The sequence below is a fragment of the Lacerta agilis genome, chromosome 11, assembly GCF_009819535.1.
Source record: "Lacerta agilis isolate rLacAgi1 chromosome 11, rLacAgi1.pri, whole genome shotgun sequence".
In the NCBI taxonomy this organism is placed as follows: Eukaryota; Metazoa; Chordata; class Lepidosauria; order Squamata; family Lacertidae; genus Lacerta; species Lacerta agilis.
Window position 1 is genome coordinate 14,296,349 of NC_046322.1, and position 21,033 is coordinate 14,317,381.

General features: G+C 44.7%; 1 protein-coding gene across 4 annotated transcripts in view; it reads left to right on the forward strand.

The window, feature by feature from the left end:
• NEDD4L (NEDD4 like E3 ubiquitin protein ligase) overlaps positions 1-21,033 on the forward strand; it is a 253,666-nt gene that overhangs the window by 89,036 nt on the left and 143,597 nt on the right. For all 4 annotated transcript variants that reach the window (XM_033164293.1, XM_033164294.1, XM_033164296.1 and 1 more), the window contains exon 2: positions 3,865-3,938. In XM_033164293.1, coding sequence (XP_033020184.1) covers positions 3,865-3,938 — 74 coding nt within the window. The remainder of the gene's footprint in view (positions 1-3,864; positions 3,939-21,033) is intronic.

Here is a 21,033-nt window from a genome sequence, read left to right on the forward strand (position 1 = left end):
CCCTGTGTCCCAGTAAATGATGACCACAAACTTGGATGGCTTCAAAAGAGGATTGGGCTGATTTTTGGAGAAGGCTGTCAATGGGCACGAGCCTCAATGGTTGTGGTCTACCTCCACTATCTTTGAATGCCAGCTGCCTGGAATCGTGGGCGAGGAGAGTGCTGTTGTGCTCACTTTCTGCTTGCAGGCTTCCCATAGGCTCTTGGTTGGGCATTGTGAGAATAGAATCTGGGACTAGATGGGCCTTTGGCTTGATACAGCTGTATTTTATATTCTTCTGTGTCCAGTGTTATTTTTTTATTGTCCACGGTTCTCCTCCCTCTGTTGTTCTCCTCCCTAAAATTATTTGAGGTAGGTTAGGCTGAGAGGCGGTGACTGGCCCTAGGTCACCCAGCGAGCTTCATGGCTGAGTGTGGATTTGAACCCTGGTCTCCCAGGTCCATAGTCCAACACTCTATCCACCTTGGCAATGAGTTGATTGATTGATTGATTCTGTTTCTGTGCTGCTTTTTATTCAAATAAATCCCAAAGTGGCTTACAAACAAAAATAACACAATAGAACATCACAAATATAGCATAAATCATATAGAATACTTAACAAAACACCAGTAAAACAATCTCGCAAATAAAACCATTACTATCTATGTAACACTATTAACAAAACAACTAAGAAAACTAAGCTAAATGTCACAGTTATACCAAAAATCATAGGATTCGCAGAGTACGACAGCATTCATATCTATAAAACAATATTAAAACAAAATAGCAACAAAGCTCTGTTGAATTTGTACACAGGCTCTCCCCTTCACCATGACTCAAACTTTCATTCTGTTCAATGCATCAAAATATACCTGAACATAATGCTCTCCAAGTCAGCAGAAAAAACATTATTTTTTACATTCCACCCTCTACAAAAGTGTTTAAAATTCTGTGTTGTTGTTGTTTTATGAGGGGACCCTTGCAAGAATAATAGACTGGTAGAGCTGGAAGAGACCCCAAGAGTCATCTAGTCCAACCCCTTGCAATGCAGGAATCTTTCACCCAACATGGGGCTCGAACCCATGGCCCTGAAATTAAGAGTCTCATGCTCTACTAACTGAGCTATCCTTGAGTGCCCCATGTCCAAAATGCTGTGCTTCTCTCCCACCCCATGTAAATTAATCTGAAACAATGACCCTGTCCTTTCATTGTACATAGAGAACGTCCTTCATTTTCCAAGATGCACACCCATCTTGGAGAAATGGAAATAATCAACGGGTTTGGCTCATATTACAGTATGCCCAATTGCAAATACAAAGAGGCAGTTCTCTTTAGAAGACCCAGGCCTGTTGTAGGGTGATGCAGATGTATAATTTTTCCTGGCCTTCCTAAAAGGCAGAAGTAGAAGCATTTCTCTGCTCGGAATTAGGTCAAATAATTTTTGACTGTAGCTGAAGACCGGTGTGCATGTCTAAGGCCTTTTGTGGTTTGGGTTCCTGTAATTAATCTCTTTCTGTATTCCTCACCTTGTCTGCAGAGTGAAACTGATACTCTCTCTTGATGTATTAGCTACTTTAGAATTCAGAACAGGATTTTTTTTTTAAATGTAAATATTGCACATAAAGAGCTTGTGGTTAGGATAGATTAAGTCACTCTGGACTTAATTATTTGTAAGGATTTTTATACTTCCCTTTTAGTTAACATTCCCAGAAGTTTTGATGGTTTTGAGCAGACATGCAGCCCCTTATCAGGGGCATTTGCTGTAAGGGGCAAATCAGCTGGGCTAAAAATTAATTTGTTATTTTATTCTCATTCTTCAGCCAAATCACTACAAACAAGACTGCCACCTCCTCTCAGGCTTACAGTCTTAATGAAGACACAGCGCTATGAAGGGGAATGGATTGTGAGGTAGTTGGGAAATAGTGTTCAGATGTGAGCTCACACAAGGGATGTGTATGGCGGAGCAAAAGAACTACTGATAGATCTCAAGAGTAACTGGGGGAAAGGCTGTATAGCTCAGTGGATAGAGCCATCTGCTTTGTGTGCAGAAAATGCCAGGCTTAGTCCCCAGCATTTTCAGTAAGGCTAAGAATGACCCCTGGAGAGCTGCTGCCGGACAGTGCACACAACACTGAGCTAATGCACCAATGAAATAAGGCAGCCACCCAGTTTTCCTGTGATTTCCAACAGATCCGCAGTGGTTTCTGATTCCAGATGGTTTAAACCAGTGGTTCCCAGTTAGCAAAGAACTGTGGGAACCCCTGTTTTTCAAAAGCCGAGTGATGGACCCCCTACTTTTGAAATGTTTGTGGTCCAGGCCGCCATGCGCATACGTGAAAATTGTGTAAAATGGGGAGCACCCTGGAGGGTCCTAGTGGCTTGCGAGGAGACCCTCCCTGGAGCCTGAACAGGACTGTATGGGGAGCATTTCCTCGAAAGCAAGGAGGACGCGCTGTTTTCAGTTTCCTGGCACCACGCGTGTATGTGCAGTTGCATGCAAATAGATTGTGTGTAAACTGAGTTGCAAATAGACCTCGTATAAGCTGAGTTGCCTCAGTTTAGTATCCAGAAATGTTGTGGATGAGGAGTCATCACAGAGCGGTCAGAAAGTCTTATATATTTAAGGTTATTCGGTTTTATTGATTTCTGGTTAATTGGGCAGAATGTAACCTGAAACCCCAGGAATGGGGAACTTGTGGCTTTCCCATCTGTTGTTGCTGGGCTCCCAACTCCCATCAGTATGGCCAGCGGTCATGGATTCCAACAATGTCTGTAGGGCTGCTGGTACTTCATCCCTGCTGCACACATCCCCTTGTTCCTCCACAAGTAAAAGGGACTAGACACTTGGCATTTTAAAATGAAAGTTTGAACATTCAGCGAGGAGCCTGTGGTAATCTGTGATGAGATCTCTTCCCAGTGTCCAGAACCCTGCTTCACAACAGTTTCATGTTTCTTCCACATTGCAGATATTTTCCTGTAGAGGGCAAGTCTCCCTATGACTTGAGCACTTGAGGGGCAAATGGCCGGCAAACATAAAAAGTGTTGAAGGAGAGCTTGGTGTCCGATATCAATGATGCTTTATTGACCTGATGGAGGTAGACAAGGCCAGCCCAAGACATTTTGGGACTTGAGGCAGATCCCAAAAGAACAACCCCCTTCCCTGCTAGGGAAGATTTGCATCAGGAACAAGGGGAGAAAGAAAGATCAACTTCTGGATATGTTGTCCCGGTGGATCCTGCCACCCAAGGCCATCGCCTCACTTTGCCGCACGAGTGAGCCGGTCCTAGAGGCAGATCTTGGAGCCATATAGTTAGTAGCAGTGACATGGGATCACCTACCATGGTCAAAAAGGTGTTGAGCATCCCAGCTTGAGTTGTTTGTACAGTGCTACCTCTCGATACGAACGGGATCCGTTCCGGAGCCCCATTTGCATCCTGAGAAGTCCGCAACCCGCAGCGCCACTTCTGCGCATGCGTGGGCCGCGATTCGGCATGTCTGCGCATGTGTGTGACGTCACTGTGCGCGCCTGCGCATGTGCGACCCGCCGAACCCAGAAGTAATCTGTTCCGTTACTTCCGGGTTCGGCGCATTAGTAACCCATGCCGTTTACAACCTGCAGCGAACGCAACACGAGGTATGACTGTAGCTTTCTCCTCCAGTGGGTAGACCCGGTAGTCCCTGAAGTTGGGAATCAATGTCAGGAACTCAGAACTCCCTTCTAATTGTACTCCCCCCCCCACACACACACAAATGTGTTTTTTGGGTTATAAGAGCTTTAATGGAGATTTAATCTTATTCCACTTAAATGCTGCTCGCATTTGTATTTGCAAACTTTAACAAGCCTGTTTTAAGACCTTGCTCTTTTCGTTTTCGTTTTCCCTACAGGAGGAGTCTCGTATCCTTAGAGTTAAGGTTGTAGCTGGGATAGATCTAGCCAAAAAGGACATCTTTGGAGCCAGGTATGTACATTCCTCTTTTTTATTGCTCCTGTGACAACAGAATCTAAATTACTGGGGCAATTGCCTCTTTTGTGTTGGCAGCATTAACTTTTCGAAAAGGACAGGAACTAGTAGTAAACTGGGAAAAGAACCTTTATCTGCTTCCTTTAATTTATGCCCTTCAATGCAATTCGATTGGTTCGCATTTTGCTTGGATTTATATGCCGTGCTGTTATGATGATGGGGTGGTTTTTTTCGGTGCTAAAATAATAATAATAAAAAACCAACCAATTTGCCAATCATTTGTATCATACTCCCTTTCATTTCTTAAAAAGGCACCTATATTGAGGTTTGGGTAATATGCATATTTATTATAACGATAATTGGGGTGTGTGTGTGGAGGATTCATGAAATACAGTAACTTGTGTAAAGTAGCAGCTAAGTATAGAAGCTGAGAACAAGGAAGATCCTGTTCAAACCTCATTTGATTCATGTGACTTTCAGAAATCCTGAAGCTGTGTTTTGCATGTCATAATAAACCATGGTTTATCATAACAGGAGTGAACCTAGCCTCTCCCACGGGCTCATGCACTCTCTTTCCTCCTCTGACACAGCTCTGAGAAGTATTTCAAATGCTTTTGCTTCCTGTTTTGGATAACACAGTTTGCAGTGTCAGCAAACCCAACAAAACGCAGTTAATCTTAACTGTAAAAAGGTAAAGGGACCCCTGACCATTAGGTCCAGTCGTGTCTGACTCTGGGGTTTGCGGCGCTCATCTCGCATTAATGGCCGAGGGAAGCCAGCGTCCAGCTTCCGGGTCATGTGGCCAGCATGACAAAGCCGCTTCTGGCCAACCAGAGCAGCACACGGAAACGCCGTTTACCTTCCCGCCAGAAGCGGTACCTATTTATCTACTTGCACTTTGACGTGCTTTTGAACTGCTAGGTTGGCAGGAGCAGAGGCCAAGCACAGGGAGCTCACCCCATCGCGGGGATTCAAACCGCCGACCTTCTGATCAGCAAGCCCTAGGCTCTGTGGTTTAACCCCACCAGCACCACCCGTGTCCCTTTATCTTAACTGTAGTTTGTCTGAAAAAGCAGACTTCAAACCACGGTTTATGTGTCTGGCGAGTTTCATCATGAAGCGTGAATAAGATTACAAACTGTTCAGGGTCGGGATGTAACATTAAGCCGTAGTTTATCAAAAACAGAACGTGAAAGGTTTAAATTCTTTATGAGCAGGGGAGAAGGGGAGAAGTGAAGGGGCGCATAGACTTGTTCATGTCACCAAAACCCCATAGCTGAGGGTGACACTGAAATTCAGCTAGTGTCTTAATCCTACTTCCCTATGTCCAATATGAGGATAGTACTTAAGGAATTACATTTATGGGTTGTTAGGATTATACTGAAATAATATACGTGAAATGTTTCAAAATCATATCATTGCCATTTAAAACTTTTAATTCTTGGTCAACTCTATTTGGTGTTAAAGAATGTGTTGTTGATGATGGAAGGACCTAGGTTTTTGTGTGTGTCTTGGTTGGAATAGTTGTGCAGTTGTATGCACCCAAACTGTTAGATTTACAGACTTTGCAAGTACTGTACAGTGCGCCCCCTCTCTTGTATTCATGGCGCATGAAGCTCCCCCTGGTGGCCTGATGAAGAATAGGTAGAATGCTTAGGGGACTAAGTACATGTGGACGGATGAATTTGCTCCTCAATTATTTCTTTGCTCTCTAGGCATTTCCCCCCTTTGCCCCTCTGCTCTGTTCCTGTTTGCATCATGCTTCTTAGATTGTGAAGCTATTATTTTAAACGTCAAACTTGACTTGAGCGCTTTGCCAGATCGGTGGGGTATAAGTGCAGCAAGTATTTATATAAATGAATTTATATAAATACAGATGCACCAAACAATCTGGAACTTGCCTTAGTGGGGCCTTTTAATGCAAAGCTGATCTTCCTACCAAAATGATAAAAGTTTCAGCACATCCTCTTTTTGTGCAAGCTTCCTGGGTGAGGTTCTAGTTTTGGACCCACAAGTTCCTTTGCTGAAATCTTCTTCCCCTAAAACCAAAGGCTGCCTCTTCTGTTATGTTTCTCCCCCTGCCCCCATCTCTTTTAATGGCAGGATTGTTCCATTTTGCATAATTACCAAAAACACTATTAATTAGGCAACCCCAAGTGATTGCAAACACTTTTTTAAAATCACATAAATCGTCTGGATATCTATGGCGCACAATATGATGGTTTGTGTGTGTGTGTGTGTGTGTGTGTGTGTGTTTGTGTGTATGTGGAGGAGGGTTTGGAGAACATGATCAGGCACAGTGATGAATCAGACCTTCAAAATAGCTAGGTATTTAAGATTGCAGCAATTTCAAGTCCATGAAGCAGCACCTCGCTATTCCTTAATATGCCTTCTCCAGAATGATTTCCACTTTGGGTCTGGATACCAAAGCACAAAAGACACTCACTAGGCATCGGGTATGAAGAGGGCGCACCTTGTAACTCTCTTATAAATTTAGAACTTGGGCACATCCAAGCTGAATGTTGGAAGGTTCAGGAGAGACAAAAGGAGGTATGGTTAAGCTATGGAATTCACTGCTTATAGTCATAGTGACGGCCAGCACCTTGGATGGTTTTAAAGGGATCTGGAGCAATTCATGGAGGAATTTATAGGCTATTATATGTTCTATTGACCGCTGTTGAAGACAGTATGTCTCTGTATCAGCGTTCGAAATTCGCCAGGTGCCAGGCGCATTTTGCACCTGGCTATTGACCACTTGTGGACCAAGTGGAGATGCCTGGGGCGCCAGGATGGCGCATGACGTCTACACCACCTGGAGGTGCATGCCTGGGGATCCTTGGATCTTGGTTGCTTTCACACAGTAATGTCCACATCCTGTAGAATTCTATCCATCTGCACAATCAGAATGATTTCAGGAACCAAAAATTGTATTGAAAAATACAGCTTTAGAGCTGTCTGGCCCCCAAAACAACAACTGGACCTTCCATTTTGTCGACTGTAACCCTGGTTTAAGGAGCCACTTGGTGCCTGGTTTATATATCTGAGTTTCTAAACACTGCCGTGTATATTTCTGGAAATAACATGTAGGGTGACCGTGGTGGTACTCACCGTGAACTTCTCATAGGCATCTTTGAGAACAGGATGCTGGACTAGATGGGCCTTTGGCCTGATCCAGCATAGCTCTCATATTCTTAAAGTAGAGTGCAGTGCTAATGAGCAGAGGATTATAGAGAGAAGTGAGTGCTGGGAAATTGTTTCTTCAGATTAAAGGAATGGCCTGGTGCTTTTCAGGTCAAAACCATTATTCAGAGGCGATTAGGTGTATATAGTAGTGTCTCACAATAATTCTCCCTTTGGTGTCTGCAGGACTTTTTGGCAGATTTGGCTTTCATCACGCACCTTGCAATCGCTGCTGAGCTTTTAAAAATCCCGTCGGCTTTATTGCTGTCAGTCTGGAATATGCAACCTGAATTTAGTTTTCATGGTTCAGTCTAACGAAGGAGTGAGTCCACCACCTTCCAAAGCCGTCTGTGCCTCTGAGCTTTATAGCACCAGGCATGCCTTCCTAATGTTTAGTCGAAATCCCCTTTCTTGTAACTGGGATCCATTGATTTGGATCCTGCCCTCTGGAGCAGTCTTCTGCAACCTGCAGATGTCTTGGACTACGACTCCCATCAGGCCCAGCCAACATGGCCAACAGTCAGGAATGATGCGAGCTGTAGTCCAAACCATATGGAAGACACCACATTGGGGAAGACTGCCTTGGTTCCCCATCAGCTAAGTTCTGTGGATCCCCTACTTTTGAAACTTTTGGTATCTCTATGGTTACATGAATGCTACCACTGACCCATAGGCAAGTCCCCCCAGGCCATCAATTGGGAACCACTGATCTATGTGACTGCCCTTCAATTGATGGGGGCTATCATATTCCCTCTTATGATTATCTCTTCTCCAGGATAAGCACGTGCCTGCTATGCTTCTCAGATCTCTCTTTGTATAAAAGCGTGTAATTTTAAAATAGCTTGTGCCCTTTTTCTTTTTTTTATTTTACCATAAATAAATATTAATGGTGACAAAGTGGCTTGAGTTGTGCGGCATTGCCTTCAAGTCTACCAGCTGCTCATTAACTAATAATAATAATAATCTTTATTGCGGTCCAGCGACCCATAACATGGATTCAGAATAAAATACAGATTCATACAGACAACCCCCAGGGCAGGAAGACCGAAGTGTTATTTGTTTAGTCATGGGTATGTTGATCTTTGATTCGTATGACTACTGAAAGAAACTTTTGCCATGGACACTGTGATATCATTGGATTTGTCATCCAGAAGATATTTGATATAGTAGGCTTCAGATTGACCCGGCTGATTTGCCAATAGTGGTTTAATCAATAGTTCCCTAGCTTGATCATATTGTCCGCAGTGCAATAAAATATGCCTCATGCACTCGACGTCCTGAGAGCACACACAGATCCTATTTTGATAAGGGATACCTCTCAGCCTGCCGTTTAACACTTCTGATGGGAATACATTTAATCTGGCTTTGGTGAAAAGACGCCGATATGTTGGCACAGACAAATTTCTAAGATATGCAGGTGTCTGAAACTCAAACCCATAGTGAATTCCTACTGCTAATGGGCCACAGATAACATGAGATTGAGATTGGAGATCACTATGTGATATGTCCCAGAGCTTTTGCCTCAGAGATTCGAGGGCGGTATCATAGCCTAGATGGTACAGGAGAAAAGGTGGCATACCAATTGAAGTGCTTTTCTAACCATAATTTTCATCCAGCTCGTTAAAGGATCACAAGGTTTTAAGCGGGAGCAAGGTTTGTTCTTAAAACTAAGGAACACACTTTACAAACTCATAACTGCTACAGGCCTTATGGAACTGGGTTAGCATTGGCTGTAGCATCAAAGCTTGATGCACCTCATTAGATCTCCACATTTCAACCTTCCATGACTGGAATAAAAAGAAAGAGCAAACCGACTAGGAAGTTCAGAAGGTGACACTGGAGAGGTTTAGCCGGGAAACCCCCGTGCCCTTTTAACATATGTAAAACCACCAATAGACATAACAACAAGTAATATGAGAGGGAGGTTGGGCCTCTCTGTCCCTCTCTAGAAATCTGAGTTGGCTTGTTACATTTGCGGTATCATTTTACCCACTAAAGGATGGGGATGCTTGCAAAGCTTGAAGGTGTTGGTTCATCAGAATGTGTGCCAGTTCATCGAAATGTTCAGGCAGGTGCCTTGAGTGAAGTCGGTGCAAATCCTTTTAACAGATACAGTGGTACCTCGGGTTACGGACCCAATCCGTTCCGGGGTGCCATTCGCACCCCGAAAAGTCCGTAACCTGAGCGGTGATACCGTGCATGCTCAAAAGTGCGATACCGTGCTACTGCGCATGTGCAAACTGCTTCTGCGCATGCTCGCCAGGCGAAACCCAGAAGTAAACACTTCCGGGTTTTCCGCGTTCGGAACCCAAAAAAACCACAACCTGAAGCACACGTAACCCGAGGTATGACTGTGCCTTCCATGGAATGTCTCTAGAATGATTGTCTGCAAAACAATACTATTTACCAGAACAGTGCCATTTAGAAAGTGTGTCTTTCCCTTCTCACCTGACTGAGTGCATCCTGCTCCCAGGAATGTTTACGTGGAATTAAGTCCCACTAAATTTAATAGTGTTTCCTCCTGAGTGAAGAGGGGTTGGTGCCTTAGAATGGATTATTTCCATGACAGGAGGTGGGATTCCCGTACAAGCCTGAGGCTCCCTACATGCCTGTTAAAAATTAAGCAGCTTCCGTAGAAATGGGGAGGAAGGTGGGAGAGTCTTGTTTTAAAGCCTTTGGTGACAGTCCTGAACTTCTGGTGAATCCTTCACTGGTGCTCCAACACCTGATAGCATGTTTTGTCTCTTTCACCATTGAAGAGGCTCAAGGGCAGACCGGTTCCACACTGCAGCGCTGATCTGTTTTGGCCAGTGGAACCTCATGCCACAATAAACCTGCTAGGTGCTATGGGGTTTGGCCTCCCGACTTCCTTCAGTGATTTTGGTACACTAAGGGCATTGCTCCTCAGCTTCTGCGAAGAGGCAATATGAGCCGGCCAGCAAACCCGATTGTGCCAGATTGTTGTGCCTTTCTCATCATGGAAGAACAGGTTCTCTCTGTCTTGTTCTTCCGAACGTTGTCCTCGATGCCCTCTTTCACTTGATCATTCATTTTTGAAGCAGTTATGATTTGAGCACATTTCAGTTGACGCACAACACTGCTTGGATGGAGAGCCAGAACAAAACGACTGTTTACTATGTTTTATGGAGGGTTATTAAAACAGCCCGAATCAGGAGCCCTTGCTTTACTTCCCTTCTCCTTGCCCTTGTGTCCTTGGAGGTGGTTTGTTCGTGCGCAAGAGATACGGACTGCCTGGCCCATGCGGAAGTTAAACCAAATGATTTCAATCCAGGCTCCTTTGTAGTACAACCCCGTCGGATACACACAGGACTCCCAACTTCTTCACCCCGAAGCAGTGCCTCTCTATCCACAAAGCCCATACTCTGTACCAGTGTGGGCTTGGTATCTGCAGCATCCTGAGGGTTGCTGTGCTATCTGCTCCAGAAGGGACCTGAGCAAGATTTTCAGTGGATTGGGTAAGATTTTCAGTGTCCTGATTAAAAACCTAGGAAATAGTCTGCTGAACCAGACCAATGGCCCATCAGGTCCAGCATTCTGTTTTCACAGTGGCCACAAAATATGCCTTTTGTCGCTAGCATAGAAATGAGTACAAGTGTGCTTTAATTGCGAAATGTAATTTAAAAGGCTTCACTTCGATTTGGCTCTTCTTTGTATGGAATGTGAGCTGCTTTGGCCAAGCGTCCTAGACTTCTTCTTAAAGCTCAGATGATTCCATTGCCACCAGAGACAATGACTCAGAACAGGCTTTGTAGATGTTTGGAATCGCATTTTGCATCTGAAATGCACCCAGAGTTATTGGAAGCAATCGCGACACTGTGCGAACGCTTTAAAATTCTTGTTTTGTTTTTTTTTGGTTTGCAAGTTTGCTGCTGCGTCAGCTCTGTGTTAACATTAAGCCATGAGTAATACCATTTTATGTGGACTTGGGTCGTCACCAGGCAGGTCTGAACACCAAGGCAGCTGCTCACTTTTCAATTCCGCTGTAGTGTTTCTCACATAAAATTCTGGTATTTCTTGTCTGCTGTTGGATGGAGGCAGGGCAGTGGAAGCTCTGAGGATGAGAGCAACTTCCTTATTCTTGAATATGTGTAGGAGCAATGCTAAATTAGCAGGAGGTTCATAATAGGGTTCTCTGCAGCCCTGTTTGACTCAATCGCCAGGCTAAGGGTTAGCTAGGCCTGTTTCGGTTCCACTGGCAGTAGCCAATGGAGTGCCCTGTAGCTAGGTGAACCTGGGCCGGCCGGCCACAAAATCCTAATAATTCACAGGAGAGGAACCGAATCAGGGCTGCCTTGCTGTGCCGGCCTGAAGCCAACACTGTGAAAAAGTCTCCCACCTCCCACTGCTCCATGTCCCTGCAGCCTCTCATAGGATTGCTGTAAGATAAGCCCCGCTTGCTGCTAGGTCCCATCTGCACTGTATGTTTAGCCTGGAGAAGAGAAGGTTAAGGGGTGATATGATAGCCATGTTCAAATATATAAAAGGATGTCATATAGAGGAGGGAGAAAGGTTGTTTTCTGCTGCTCCAGAGAAGCGGACACGGAGCAGTGGATTCAAACTACAAGAAAGAAGATTCCACCTAAACATTAGGAAGAACTTCCTGACAGTAAGAGCTGTTCGGCAGTGGAATTTGCTGCCAAGGAGTGTGGTGGAGTCTCCTTCTTTAGAGGTCTTTAAGCAGAGGCTTGACAGCCATCTGTCAGGAATGCTTTGATGGTGTTTCCTGCTTGGCAGGGGGTTGGACTGGATGGCCCTTGTGGTCTCTTCCAACTCTAGGATTCTATGATTCTATGCACTAAATATTTAAAGCGGCGTCATACCATTTTAAACAGTGATGGTTCCCTGCCCCAAGAAACAATCCTGGGAACGGAAATTCACTCAGGGTGGTGAGAATTGTAATGAGACCCCTGTTCCCTTCACAGAGCAGCCATTTCAAGAGTTCCCTAGAAAACAGGCGTGACAGCTCAATATTTGTTTCAAGGGGGCCGGGCCCCATTCATCTCCAGGTGGCGCTGTGAGCACTGTGTCATGCGTATGACGTGTGATTCAGGCCCAGTGGCCGGCTCCTCCAGAGAGCGCTCGGCCTCCTCCGTCGTGTGTGCAGTGTGTGCCGCCCTCGCCCCCAGTCTTGGGGACCACTTGGTGCCTCTGCTGGGAAACAACAACAACAACTACTACTACTACTACTACTACTACTACTTATTATTATTATTTATAACCCGCCCATCTGTCTGGGTTTCCCCAGCTGCTCTGGGCAGCTTCCAACAAAAGATTAAAAATACATTAAAAACATCAGTCATTAGAAACTTCCCTAGACAGGGCTTCCCTTCAGATGTCTTCTAAACATCAAACAGTTGTTTATTTCCTTGACATGTGATGGGAGGGCGTTCCACAGGGCAGGCGCCACAAAAGAGAGAGATGGCTAAGCCATGCAGGGAATTGTAGTTTTATGAGAGAAATAGGGGTCTTCTGACAACTGCTACAATTCCCAGGATTCTTTGGGGAAGCCAGGGCTGTTTAAAGGGGCATGATTGATGCTGTTTTAAAGGGATAGTGTCATTGGGGGTCTCGAGAGATATTCGTTGATCGATGGTGTAGCTCGATTAACTGCTTTCATTTGCTTACGAGAGAAATAGTTCTGCTTTCAAGTGATGCAAATAATCTTTGTGGTAGACATCTTAAAGGCACCTCCCCCCCCCACTCTTAGTAGGATATGTGTGTTTCAATACGTTGCTTCCCACTTGCAGTTTTATGTAAGTTTTACCTGTATTGAAAATAAAAAATAATAAAATATGCACTGTTGCATCTATTTTAGTCAATGTGTTTTGAATAGAGCAGTTGTCATCAAGTGTATGGGCTTATTTGGAATTATTCCCTTCCCTAGGTCAGGAGAGAGAGAGAAAGAGCGCACATAAACTTGCTTTTCCAAGGAAACTGGATAAAAGGGTGATACAGTATAATTGAATCACATAGAGCTAGAAGAGGAATTTCCTCCTTCATCTCTCTGTACTTTTCAAGGGAGAAAAGGATGACCACACTCACGAACTCACAGCCAAGACAGCAGTGATTGGGAGAAATTGGGGGATTTCCTGGGTTCTAGGGGAAGACCTCAAGGCCACCAATGGTGCCTATGAAGTCCACGCTGGCAACCCTTGGAATAGATTAATCTGGTTCAGCTACTGAATGCCTCCTTGAGAGTTAAGTCCCACTGAGGTCAGCAGAACTAGGGTTCCATGTACATGGGCACAGGATGGTTTGTAAATGTTGCAGACCCAATTTCAGAGAGAGCAGCTTAACATCTAAATAGTAAACATCTCATGGCGAACTTAAGGGCATTTCAGGTGTGTCGTTTCCGCTGTTGCGTGGGCAGTTGGTTCTAATTGTGCCATTCTGCAATGGGGCTGTGCAGGAGAAAGGTTGGGTTTCTCTTGCCTCCTTATGTCCCCAGCCCAGTTGGAATACTTTATAGGTTACACATGCAAATAATTCACCCTGAAGTCAACAAAAAGAGGTAGGTCTCCCTCCCTCCCATGACAAAACACAGATGGATGTTTAAGATATGGGAGGGCCAGGGTTTACAAGAGGATTCCTTTCCCGCAGAGTCCGGCAGCGGTGAATTTATAGCTTATACGTGCAGTTTGCTGTTCCTCTCTGCCGTCATCTTGGTGCAACTTTGAAAATGCATCCAGCAGTCCTGGTTTAGGTATTTGCTCACCCAGTGCCTTTGGAGTCCAGCCTGCCGCCTTAAGCATTTGACTGTGGGGCCCGTAAGTATAAATTTCTAAGAGCCCTTCTAATTTTCTCAGCAAGACCAGTGAAATAGACCCATTAAGGAATGAATAGTAATGGGTAGCACTGCTTAGGTAGAAGTTCTACAGCAATTTTAGTCTAGAAGTCGTTCAGTGTACAGCATTTCATATGAAATTCATTTCTTTTCTACTTCAGTAAACTTGCATTGCTGCATAAGCCCAGTTTCATTACTGTTTTATGAATTGTACCCAACTAAGAGATAATGTAGTTACAGTTACTCATGTCCCTTAATTCCAGTGGGCCTACTCTGAATAAGCCCAAATTGGATTCAATCTTGTGTATGTGTGTGTATCTGCTGATTAAAATTTCAACAAACTTATCATATTTCCTTGTATTTACTACTCACTATCTGAAACCAGTTTCATGATGTTCAGATTGCAGGCCTTTCCCTTCCTTACTGTCCTGCTTCTGATTCTCTCTTGTGGTGCCGTAATGTGCCTCTTGTGTCACATGGCTCAGCTCCCTGTGTGATAACAACAGATGAAATGGCAAGCATAACATGAAAACAAGATTGCTGCATATTGCTCTAAGGGTGTAACGCTGTTAGGTAATATTTTGACCAGCTCATTTGAGTCTTCAGATGCAGCAGTCTCTTAGGGCTAAACCACAAAGCCAAATTACAGGTTGCCTTGGCCCTCCAGATATTTTGGGACTACCATTCCCATCATCCCTGACCACTGATCCTGTTAACTAGGGATGATGGGAGTTGTAGTCCCAAAACATCTGGAGGGCCAAGTTTGGCCATGCCTGCCTTAAATGCATTATGACACACACACACACTTGCAAACACATCTCCACCCTGCCACTAACATTATATTGGTTGCAGATGTGTGATTTGACATTCTGCTCAGCGTTGCCAATGTAGAAGAGGAAACTGAACCATAGTAATGCTGCATTACGTATTATATGTGCTTCACAACAACAAACTACTACTACTACTACTACTTTATTTATATGCCATCCATCTGACTGGGTTGCCCCAGCCACTATGGGCAGCTCCCAACAAAATATTAAAAACAATAAAACAGAAAACACTAAAAACTCCTCTATACAGGACTGCCTTCAGATGTCTTCTGAAAGTCAAGTATTAAATAAGTGGTTCTCAAAGGGTTTTTTTTTTCTGGACAGCTTGAGAATTCTCTGGAGGAACTGGTGGACCACAACTTTTTCCTTCTTCAGTGTTGCTTTCAAAAGCAGACCTGTATTATGAAATTCATGGTCACTAGGATAGCTCAGTTGATAATGCCAAAAGTTGCAGGTTCAATTCCTATATAGGACAACTGCATACAGTGGTATCTCGAGTTACAAACATCTCAGGTTACAAACGCTTCAGGTTACAAAGTTGGCTAACCTGGAAGAGTTACCTCGAGTTACTTTGCCCCAGGATGAGAACGGAAATCGTGAGCTGGCAGAAAGAAGATTCCACCTAAACATTAGGAAGAACTTCCTGACAGTGAGAGCTGTTCGGCAGTGGAATTTGCTACCAAGGAGTGTGGTGGAGTCTCCTTCTTTGGAGGTCTTTAAGCAGAGGCTTGACAGCCATCTGTCAGGAATGCTTTGGTGGTGTTTCCTGCTTGGCAGGGGGTTGGACTGGATGGCCCTTGTGGTCTCTTCCAACTCTATGATTCTATGAAGAGGCCCCGTTAGCGAAAGCACGCCTCTAGTTAAGAACAGTTTCAGGTTAAGAACGGACCTCCGAAACGAATTAAGTTCATAACTAGAGGTACCACTGTATTCTTGCATTGCAGAGGGTTGGACTACATGATCTGCAGGGTCCCTTCCAATTCTATGATCCACCTCACTATGAACAGGCTAACACGGAAGAATCTGTTTAAGTTGGGGGGGAAATGAGTATTGTTATAATAACTTATATACACCTGCCTTTCATTTTGAGAAGAAACACAAAGGTGGTTCACACACAAGTGAAAGCCAACACCGAATTAACAAGTATAAAGCAATTATAAAAAATATAGCTACGCGTAATTAAAATACATAGCAAAATGATTCCATCAAAACATGTACAATTAAAACGTATAATAAACAAGCTCGTTAAAATGTAGCTCCAGTGGTTAAAAACAGTTAAAAGAACAATTTAAACAGAAGGTTGAAGCCTGGAGATCAGGGAGCGATTGTCTAAACAGGTGTGTCTTCAAGAGATGGCAGAACGCCAGTACTGATGGGGCAACTTGTATTTCAGCAGGGAGAGCGTTGCACAACAGCAGTGCGACTGGTGAAAAAGTGCATCTCTGTGTTGCCACCAACCCGAATAGTCATCAGGCCATGGCAAAACTAACTAGGTTCAATTTCTAAATTGCTATACTGCCCTTCACCCAAAGATCACAAGGTGGTTTAACATACAAAACATTTGTTATTCTTAATACCCTTTCTGGGCAGTAAATGGGAAGGAGGTCCTAAGGATAACCCGGTCCAGAGTTTAGGGCTTTGTATACAAGTAACAAGGGACGTGGGTGGCGCTGGGGTCTAAACCACGGAGCCTCTTGGGCTTGCCGATCAGAAGGTTAGCGGTTTGAATCCCCGCGACGGGGTGAGCTCCTGCTGCTCGGTCCCTGCTCCTGCCAACCTAGCAGTTCAAAGTCCAAAGGTCAAGAAACACAGTCCATGGTCAATCCAAGTAGGCCGAGTCTTTAGTCCAGCAGTCAGGATACAGTCCAGAGTCAAACCCAAAGCCCCGTCCCATAGAGCATTCAAGGAAAGGATGCCCAGACACAACCCCTCAGCTCTGCTTCCCTTTCGCACTTTGTAGCATCTGGGCTTGATGAGGCCTGTGACCCTCACCTGTCCTGAGCCTACTCTAGCTGAGGAATCATACACCGTCTCCCAGAGCTAGCGAGCCCCACCTGGCCAGCTAGAGATCTGGGTTGTGGGCCCTTGCCTGCCTCAGCCCCCTAGTTCACTCCTCCTGCTGCTCCCTATGCCTCAGAGCCCACCATGTTTGGGGAGACAGGGACCCTCTGCTGTTCTGGTTCCTGTGCATTGACCTTCATCCCCTTGTCATCCTCCCTCACCCTGTGAGTATTTCCTTTCCCACTCCCTGCTTTCCCTGGTGTGTCCCAGTCCCAGATCCATACCTTGTCAGGATCCTCTTCCTCCATTTTTAAAAACTTCCACCTTTTTAATTCTTACCAGCACTTGCACTTTCTTGGGTATTTCATCACTAAACCTTCTGACCTATCTAGTGTCCTGGATCGGAACATAAAGACACCCAAGGCAGATTTTTAATTGAGGCAATTTCGATTGCAAGGAAATGGGCCACTTTAAGATTTTCCTTTTTGTATGCAACATTCAAAATATATTCCATGGGGGAGACGTTTGGACACTTGACTTGTCAAGACAGAGACTGCAGTTTTGGAGAAACCTGGTCTGAACAAAGACATTGGATTCTTATCTCATTATACATAACAAAGCTATCTTTAGCCATCTCACCCCTTGCCTTTCCCTGCAGACTAATTGCAGCCGTTAAGAGTAGTCAACAGGTTTTCCACACCTATCAGCTGATCACCCATTCCCACCACCCTTCTGAGTAATACCCCTCCCCACTATATTTAAGGATCTGGTGACTTCTGTTTCAGTGTATCTGAAGAAGTGTGCATGCACACAAAGCTCATACCAAGAACAAACTCAGTTGGTCTCTAAGGTGCTACTGGAAAGAATTTTCTATTTTGTTTTGACTATGGCAGACCAACACGGCTACCCACCTGTAACTGGAACTGCAGTTTATAGTTATGCAATTCTTCTTTTTACCGCAGTAAGCAGCAGAAACATCAGATCCTCAGACTGAATACACACACACACACACACACACACACACACACGTTTTGTAAATGACTAAACACAGATTCTGATAGTGGGATGCTGTTTATGCAAGAGCACGGAATAATACCCACTGGATTATTTGTAGCACAGTCAAATCGATTTTAGAATCAATGAGACTAAATAGGTTTAAAGTCAGGCTACATCAGCATAACTCACTTGTGAATTGGACTGCTTAGACCAATAATACATGCCACAGAAATAATCTAATCCTTTTAACCCTGCCTGCGTGCATTGATACTTGGGGATTTGAACTCTTAACACAGCCAGTGAGATATATTAGCACTGAAACTAAAGTTCAGTGCACAGAGTTGACGTTTTGGTGACACAGATTCTGATTGCTAGGCTGTTGGTTGTTGTTGTTGTTGTTGTTGTTTTTGTTGTTGTTGTTGTTGTTTTTAAAGTGTTCACGGGTGACTAGAGGGCCAAGCCTGACGTTATATAGTAAATCAGACATTGTACAGAAAACATGTGTAACTATTTCAATGTTGATGCTTAAAAATGAAAATAGCTGTGAGAGGCTGCAGACTTTCCTGGAAGATATTCGTATTTCTCTTTGTGGGTGGAAATGCAGTGTTTGAATTTTGCACTTCTGCAAAATCTGCTTGAAAGAGGCAAAATTGGGACGAGTGCACACACCATAAGCAGTAGACCCACTTTCAAATTACATTCCACGAAGAAATAACTACCTGCCACTCCAGTGTTCGAAATTAGCCAGGCGCTAGGCGCATTTTGCACCTGGCTATTGGCCACTTGCAGCCAGGTGGAGATGCCTGGGCGCTAGGATGGTGCATGACGTCTCCACCATCTGGAGGTGGATGCCTGGGGAATCATTGGATCTTGACTGCTTTCATATACATCCTGTGGAATTCTATCAGTTATAGTTTATCTGCACAATCAGGATGAACTTCAGAAACCAAATTGCTTTTTTTCTGTGCAGGCTGAGCAGGAGCGGTGAACAAGGTTATAGTTAATTGTTGCCACTTTTTTCCACTTACCCCACCCCCCACTGCCTTGCTCACATTGTGAAGAATATTCTTACTTTATGACTGGTCCGTGTCACCCTTAAGAAAAAGAGGTAGAGATAGACCAATATATATGTGGACTGTCCCTGGATAAAGTGTCTTTTCTTCTTTAAGTTCTCAAAGCCCTTACCTAGCTCGTGGTTGTCATCTGAACTAGCCAGATGTTCAAAATTAATCACAATCAGTCCATCATTTGAAAAATAAGACTTTGGAGCTGTCTTGCCCCAAAATGGCAACTAGACTTTCCATTTTGGTGTCTGTAACCTTGGCGCCTAGCTTTATATATAGGAGTTTCTAACACTGCTCTTGGCCTAATTTCAAAAGTCCTCCGCAAGTGATCAGCTCAGATCTCTGGCAAGACTGATCTGCCCCCACCCCAAACTGGCAGCCTACTTGGCAGAAAGACCAGAGGATAGGGAGTTGGCCCCACCCACCAATAGCTGCAGCTCCTCCCACTGACCGCATGCACCCCCCTATAATAAGGGAATTTGGCCCTCAACAGGAAAGTGATTTCTTTGTTTCACGCTCCTGCAAAGGGATTCCAATTGAATGTTGGAAATACCCCTAGCTTTGGCCTGCAATAGCCATGGGAGTCTATCCCATTTGCTGCATGTTGTGATTCATTTTGCGTTTTGCAAGCCTCCCTGTGGATTTAAATTTGGCTTCTTGCCTATCAGAGGAAGATTTAGCAATAGGCACGTCTTTGTAGTGTTCCTAGGCGATCCCCAGAGCTAAAGGCAAAAGCGTGGCTCCCATTTTCGGGATTTCAACACAACCACTTCTGTTTTCATGCACAAACTGGTTCAGCAGAGTTCACCCTTTCTCCAGATGGAGCATCTGGTGCGCAAACGCTTCAAGGAGCCTGGGATTGCCACACATATTCCGCTCCTCCCCTCCCCCCCTTTGTTATGATGTATGCTCATGCCATAGTTACCATGGGAGCCGGTGAGCTGGTGGGAGGGGGGGGGAGAATAAAAGCCTTTTCTTAATTGCTAAATGTTGCAGCTTTCCATGTGCGTTAGCTGACATCTCTGGTAATTGGATTTCACAGATATTGTCTCTCTCTCTTCCCACCCCGCATTCTGCTGTGGCTTTCTGTGTTTTGACTAATACTCTACTGCGGCATTGCCTAGCATCCAGAACGAGGCACGTTTTGGTTCTGTTCCCTCTCGCCTGGTTCTGTTACTGCTGCCAGTGTGCAAGGCTTTGTGAGTTGGACTGAGCAAGATTCAGCTTACAGAAGGCTGCACAACTTAGGTCTTCTGCTAGTGCAACAACTTGCTTCTCCCCTAGTGTGCCCCCCCCAAATAGGTTTGGGGTGTGTGTCAGGAGAATCACCGGGACAGCACAGGGCAGATCATTCCATCAGGCAAGCAGAGACGCTTGCGCTGAAGAAATGACCTGCTTAGCGCTATGCTGAATTCCTCCCACCGTGTTTTGTGTTTCTGCCTCCAGCACACAGCTGTTGCCTCTTAATAATAGAAAACTCTGGGAGTATCGTGACTTGAAGAAAAATCCCACCAGGCTCTTTAAGGACCATTGCATTCAGATGCCCACTAGAACAGCCTTCCTCTGTTGAATGGAGAACATGCATCTTATCTTTGTAAGCTGAAGAAAACTTGGTGTGGAGGAAGACCCGTTGTAAGCATTCAGGTTTCCCGCCATTCCTGAAACCTGTTTGATTGGTTTCCAGGCCCAATTCATAGTGCTGGTTTTGACGTATTAAGCCTAAAGCAGCTCAGGACCGCAATTCCCCAAGGACTGCCTCATTCCATATGAACCTACTCAGTCCCTGAGATCATCTTTTGAGGCCCTCCATCGTGTGTCTCCTCCTGAAGAGGTCCGGAGGGTGGCAACACAAGAACTTGGCCTTCTCTGCTGTGGCTCCCCATTTGTGGAATGCTCTCCCTAGGGAAGTTCGCCTGGCGACTTCATTATACACCTTTAGGCGTTCCTTTTTAAACCAGGCCTTTGGTTGATTGGCATCCCATGCCTTTTTAAAATGTGGCTTTATATGTTTTTTGGGGGGTGTTATTGCGTTGTTGTGTTTTATTTTGATTATGTATTTTGTGGTTTTATATTGTGATTGTGTTCTCTGAACCGCTCTGAGACCTCCGGGTATAGGGTGGTATATAAATTTGATCAATCAATCAATCAATCAATCAATAATAAGTTTCCAGTTCCCACTGGAGCAGGGGCTAAACCCGTGCCACTGAAACTGGTGA